At 59.1% G+C, this 6,041-nt stretch overlaps 1 protein-coding gene across 3 annotated transcripts; it reads right to left on the bottom strand.

Moving 5' to 3' along the window:
- Positions 1-341: 341 nt before the first annotated feature.
- Positions 342-4,911, bottom strand: NKX2-1 (NK2 homeobox 1). Of its 3 annotated transcripts, none has more exons than XM_019749167.3 (3): positions 4,559-4,911; positions 2,899-3,284; positions 342-1,980 (listed from the first exon to the last, which is right to left on the bottom strand). In XM_019749167.3, exons 2-3 carry the CDS (start codon positions 3,269-3,271, stop codon positions 1,244-1,246), a joined length of 1,110 nt encoding a protein of 369 aa, XP_019604726.1. In that variant the 5' UTR covers positions 3,272-3,284; positions 4,559-4,911; the 3' UTR covers positions 342-1,243. The 3 variants fall into 3 exon arrangements, with proteins under 3 accessions (XP_019604726.1, XP_019604725.1, XP_019604724.1); XM_019749166.3 differs by lacking the exon at positions 4,559-4,911 and adding an exon at positions 4,039-4,548; XM_019749165.3 differs by lacking the exon at positions 4,559-4,911 and adding an exon at positions 3,384-3,645.
- Between the last annotated feature and the right edge of the window lie 1,130 nt (positions 4,912-6,041).

Below are 6,041 nucleotides of genomic sequence, written 5' to 3'. Positions count from 1 at the left end.
TGAGGTTTCAAACAACAGAAGCCTGGCTATGAAAATTCGTCCTTGGGTCTGGTTTTCTTCCTGTCTCCCTTTCCCTCCTGGTGGAAGTTGTTTAGTTTTTCTCCTCTCTATTGCCGAATCCCAGCACTGCTCAACGTTTGGTTCTCCTAATTTGGAGGCAGAACAAGACTCCCTCTTTCCGTGGGGCAAGGACTCTGGGGTCAGGCCTCCTTAGCTGGTTCAGGATCCTTTGAGCCCCCAAACAATTCCAATCCCATCAGGAGAATGATGAGCTGCCCCCCACACCAACCAAAAAAAAAAAATGCTATTTAAAGAAAGCCAAATCAAAACCAAACAAAAGGTAGGTTTTTAATCAGAAAAGGAATCTTTTTAATTTGTATAATTTATTAGAAGCTTCTTAGGAACTATATTTAAGCCAGATATCTACATAAGTTACAACAGAAAAAGACTGACGCTGCAAATACCAAACTGCCAAATAATATACACAGATTTGTCAGTGCCCATAAAAAATATGATGGGCTGGGGACCGGGACTGGGTTTGGGTTTTTTTTGTTTGTTTTTTTTGTTTTTGTTTTTTTTTAACAACAAAATGTACAGATTACTAAAAACTAGGCGTTTAGTCCAACTTTGACAGCGTGTACAGCTACAAGTTCACATCAAACATAAAACAGTTTTAGCCAGGGCAGTCAGGCTGAGCCTGGGCGGCCGGAGGTTGCTGGGAGGGGGCTTTTTCTTTGTGTCAGTGACAAGTGGGTTCCGTCGAAGAGTCTTTCCTCTCCCCAGACCCTGTCTCCCCTTCGAAAGAAATCCTAGTATTTACAAGCGAGTCCACTTTACTGGCACAGTGTACCCAGAGTGAAGTGTGCGATCTTTAGAGTCCAGAGCCATGGCAGCATAGAGCCCTCTCCAAACTGTACCCCGCCCGAGCGTGGGAAACTCATTTGAATCACCTAAACGACATCCCCAAAGTTGTTTTTGTTGTGTCCTCTGTTTAAAGAAAGGCTCCTTTAAAGAATTGGATTCGTTTGGTTGTTTTTATTTTCTTTTTTAAAAAATCCCACAAATTTTAGAAAAGAAAGAAAGACGTCCAGCAGTTTGGCCTTTGTGTTTTTTCCCTCGGTCTAAACGGGACAGGTTCTTAAGAAAAGTCGAAGCGCATGGAGCGGCAGGTGGTTGGAGTGTGTGGCGGGCAGAGGGGAAGCGATGAGGCAGCGTGCTGGGCTAGGCACGGCCCAGCGTCCTCTCACCAGGTCCGACCATATAGCAAGGTGGAGCAGGACATGGTGCCGTAGTCCGAGCCCGAGGAGTTCAGGTGGGACAGGCTGGAGACCTGGCCCTGCAGCGCCGCAGGGCTGGCGGCGTGGTGTGCCAGGTCCGGCGACTGGCCCGCGCTGCCTGGTTGGTGGCCCGGGTGTGCACCCAGGCCCGGGCCGCCGCTGCCCACTGAAATCGCCGCCGCCGCCGCCTGAGCGGCCTGCGCCTGCTGCTGCGCCTGCTGTTGCGCGTGGCCTTGCAGGCTGGCTGCTCCAGTCGCCGGGGCGCCCGCCTGGCACGGTTTGCCGTCTTTCACCAGGACCGGCACCGCCACGCGGCGCGGCGACTGTTGCTGCGCTTGCTGCTGCTGTGGGCACCCGGCGCCCCCGCCGCCGCCGCCGCTGTCCTGCTGCAGTTGCTGCTGTGCCGCCTTGTCCTTGGCTTGGCGCTTCATCTTGTAGCGGTGGTTCTGGAACCAGATCTTGACCTGCGTGGGGGTCAGGTGGATCATGCTGGCCAGGTGCTCGCGCTCGGGCGCCGACAGGTACTTCTGTTGTTTGAAGCGTCGCTCCAGTTCGTACACCTGCGCCTGGGAGAAGAGCACCCGGCGCTTCCGGCGCGGTGCGCTTGGCAGTGGGGCCATGTTCTTGCTCACGTCCCCAAGCGAGCCCAGGCCGCCCATGCCGCTCATGTTCATGCCGCTCGCCGGGCCCATGAAGCGGGAGACTGCAAGCGACAAACGCACAGCGTCGGCCGGGGCCGGGCCGGGCCAGGCCACCTCTGCCTTCTGCACCATGGCCCGCCAGGCCCGGCCCCGACGGCGCCCTCCTCACCTAGGCCGCCTCCGCCCTGAGAGGCCCAACCGCGGGGATCGCCAACGCCTGCCCCCGGCTGTGCCGTCGAGGGGTTGCCTGGAGAGCTCCCGCCTCAGCCCCAGCTACCTCCCTCAGTCTCACTGCTCCACCCAAAAAGCACCGTGGAGAAAGGCCGCTCCAGTTCCTTCCGCGCCTAACCTCGGCGGGAGTCGCGGGGTTAACGTGCCACCGGCGGTGAACTGGGCCCTGGCCAGGATCTGGGGTCCGATGGTAGACCCCAACTTTGGAAGCTTAGGAGAGGGAGGTGTTCCAAAAGCTGGAACCCTCAAACAGTTTGCCTCTTGGCCGCTCTCTCCTGTCAGCCCCAGTGCGGGCTCTTGCTCAGTCCATTTAGATCCCCCTGTAGAGCCGCGCGCCCTCCCACCTGCCTAGACTGGAGAGTAGCCGGCTCCAGCACGCCAGCCTCCTGCCCGGCCAGGCCGCGCCTCTTGGCGCCCTGCTTGCCGTAACTCCCTAAGTTAGGGGGGAGCCTCGGTCTGCACTCCGAGATCTCCTGCGCGGAGCAGACCGGCCAGTTGGCCGCAACTGGGAGACGCCGAGTACCAGCACTTGCCCGCAGGACCCCAGCGCTACTAAGTGTCTCTTCTTGGACCCCTCAGCCCAGCACCGGGAAGAATCCCCAGCTCCCGCACCCGACTCCCTGGCGCCGCTGCCAGGCTGCCCACCCTGATGCCCAGCGCACAGCCGGCAGGCGCCGCGCCTTCCGGGCGGCTCTCCCCGCGCCTCCCGCGCTCAGCCCGCGGCCCCGCAGTGGGACGGCCTCACTTACTGGCGGGGAAGCGCGGGTCTGGGTTGGCGCCGTACCATCCGGGGCCCGAGGCGGTGTTCCGCATGGTGTCCTGGTACGGCGGCAGCTCGCTCATGTTGCCCAGGTTGCCGTTGCAGTAGCCCCCCACGGCGGAATGCGAGAGCTGGGGCACCCCCGCCGCCGTCATGTGGTAGGCGGCGGTGACGGCGCCGTGGTGCCCCACGGCGTGCTGCTGCATGGCCGCGGCCGGTGGTGCCGCCTGGCCTTGCCTGTAAGCCGCCAGCGGAGCCCCGAGGCCGCCGCCCTCCATGCCCACTTTCTTGTAGCTTTCCTCCAGGGGACTCAAGATGTCAGACACTGAGAACGGAGTCGTGTGCTTTGGACTCATCGACATGATTCGGCGGCGGCTGGAGGAGGAAGGAAGAGGAGGAAAAAAAAGGGAGAGGGGGAAGGCGAAGTCTCGCTGCTTTTTTTTTTTCTCCCTTTGCCAAATATTCTGGTGTTACCTTAACGCCGATCTTGTTGGATGTACACGTAACCGAGTGGACCGAGTCCGCCTTAATTGGCTTGAGTGGAGGCTCGGGGGCTGCCTCGCGTTTGTTTTAGCCCGGCGCCAGGTTTTAGGCAGCCACCAGAGGCGGGGCATAAGCGCTAAAGCAACAAGACAATAGAAGCCTACATCTTGCCCGAGATAATTAGCTTACATGCTGATGACAAGGTAAACACCTTTAAGTTTCACTTGTCAGGATTTTTAGGTCTCAAAGAGGGAGGGAGGGAGGGAGGGAGGGAGGGAGGGAGGGAGGGAGAGAGAGAGAGAGAGAGAGAGAGAGAGAGAGAGAGAGAGAGAGAGAGAGAGAGAGAGAAAGAGAACCCAAAGCATTTCTTTCCCCCTCCCCCGACACCCTCACCCCCATATTGTGGGGTGCGGGCGGCGCTCAGGGGGAGGAGAGGAAGGAGGAGGGAACCGAGAGAGGGGAGGGCAAGAGGTGGGGTGGAGAGTAGCCGAGGAGGAGTGATGATGGTGAGGAAGGAAGGTGAATGCTGCTTTGCAACCAACTTGCAGAGTTACAAAGTGAACCGCTTTCCAGTTCTGTCAGGGTTCCCCGGGCAGAGACAGGTGTTTAGAGGGAGGGGGCCAAGGGACGGGCTGGGGGGTTTCACCTGAGCCTGCGGGGGCTGCTCCTCCCTCCCGCCGCGGCCTCCCAGCCCCGCGCCTTCCCACTGTCTCCGGACCACATCGGACTTCGCGGCGCCGAGCCCAGTCGCCACCAAATGAGCTCGCGAGTCTGGGGACGAACCCTGGGGCCGCACTGTTGGCTGCGTGTCCGTCAGTCTGTCTGCCTCTTCTGCCGCCGTCAGAGGGACACCTCTGCTCCCCGCCCCCTTTCCCCCTGCCCGAGAGAGAATCCCAGCGGGCGGAGGGGGCGCTGAGCAGGGGATCGGCTGCGGCGGAGAGGCTGTCCCAGATCCCTGCGTTCCCCTCCCCCTAGCTCAGGGTCTACTCCGCGGACCAGGCCCCCCGCCTCGCATCACGCCCCCCTCACCCCTCAGGGAGCTCTCTTTCCCCACCCTCACCCGGGTCAAGGCAAGCACACCACTGGCCGTCGGAGCTGGGAGACTGGGGGTGGGGGGCGAATTAACGCGAGAGGGCATCACTTAAATTGCCCCACCTCTAACAAACCTGGTGTCCCCGACCCTCGCCCATTGCCTGGACGCTCGGGGTTCTGGAACTGGAGCTGACTTTCCAAGGACATCACAGCCCCAGCACCCGAGCCCAGGGCCACGCTGATTTCCCCTCTGATGCTTCAGGAAGGGTGCGGGCAGAGAGCGTCGTGAGTGTCCGCCTGCCTGTTGCCTGGCAGAACTTAGCCTGAACCCTGGCGGGCCCAGCTAGCCGGGAGGGGGCGAATCCCGAGGCGCGAGCAGCCCTGCGGGCGGGAGGCTGGGCTGAGGCTTGCCTCCGCCCGGAGCTCAGCCATGCAAAAGTGCACTTGCTTCCCCGGGAATAACCAAATATCTTTGTTTAAAGTGGCGGCGTAAATGGCCAGTCGCTTTGTGGCCACGCTGGATATTAGTAGATGAGGATCATTCTGCTTCAATTGGACGCCTCTCATCCGGCGAGCAAGAAACTGCTTAGGAGGAAGTGGGTTTCCTGTCTGCGCGTTCCCAGGCTTCAAGTGTGAGCCCTGCGCCTTGAGGGTCCTTGGGCGCCTGGAGAGGGGGAGCTGTGGGCTGCGCTCTCCACCGGGGCCAAGGCATCTGCGTTGCTGCTCCAGCCAGGCCTGAGCCTCCAGCGGAGTGGACTACAGAGCCGAGAGAGCCCTGCGCGGCGCAGATCCTGAGACCCACCCCGACTTTTCCCCTTGGATTTTAAACCTTTTGTTGTCGTTTATACTGTGGCTGTTTTAGTCTCCTCTCTGCTCTAGGGACTGGGAGGGCGGAGCGCTCCCTGGCCAAGCAAGGGCCTCTAAGACGCTGAGCGGGCCGGTTAAGGAGGCTACTCGAATTTGGCTTTGGTTTTTACATTTTCTTTCCCCTACTTGTAAAGACGGAACTCCCAATGATGAACAGACACTTTGAACGATTCATTTCATCAGGTTAGGCTCCTTTTCCCATTAATAGCCATTGTAGTAGGGAAGTTGTTTTGTTTATTGGCTTTTTATTTCAATCCTCTCTTTGGGGAGTGCTCTGCATTCCCTCAAAATAAAGCCAACTTCTATATTAACGTTCGCTTTCCTCACCACCTACGTCCCTTACTAGTGGAGAGAAAGCTCGGGGTATCACCCCTAAGCGTGGGCCCACGTTTCTGCGCGTCCCCCTTGGCGGCTTTGGGGCAGGCAAACCTGAGTCTGGGAGCGGAGAAGCGGCCGTCGGTTGTGCTGCGAAGACACGCACCAAGCCGGCTCCTTGCCTTTCCTTCCAAGGAGCTTCTCTGGGGGGCGCTCTCAGGAACGACCCCATCAATAGTGCTTTGGCCAATGTCGTGTCTAAGCTTAGGGAGCAAGGAGGGACGATGATGTTAGGCTCAAGTGAACAGTTGAAGGAGAGCGGACAAAACTGAATACAGATCTTGTCTGCATGAAGAACCCAGCCCCAGGCCTGCGTCTCGAGTGAGGTCTTCATGCCAAGGCGGGGTGGGTTTCCCAGTTACCCGCCTTCTTTTT

The sequence above is a fragment of the Rhinolophus sinicus genome, chromosome 3, assembly GCF_057876585.1.
Source record: "Rhinolophus sinicus isolate RSI-liver-muscle chromosome 3, RSI-T2T, whole genome shotgun sequence".
Lineage (NCBI taxonomy): Eukaryota > Metazoa > Chordata > Mammalia > Chiroptera > Rhinolophidae > Rhinolophus > Rhinolophus sinicus.
This window is presented reverse-complemented; position numbering and strand designations above follow the sequence as displayed.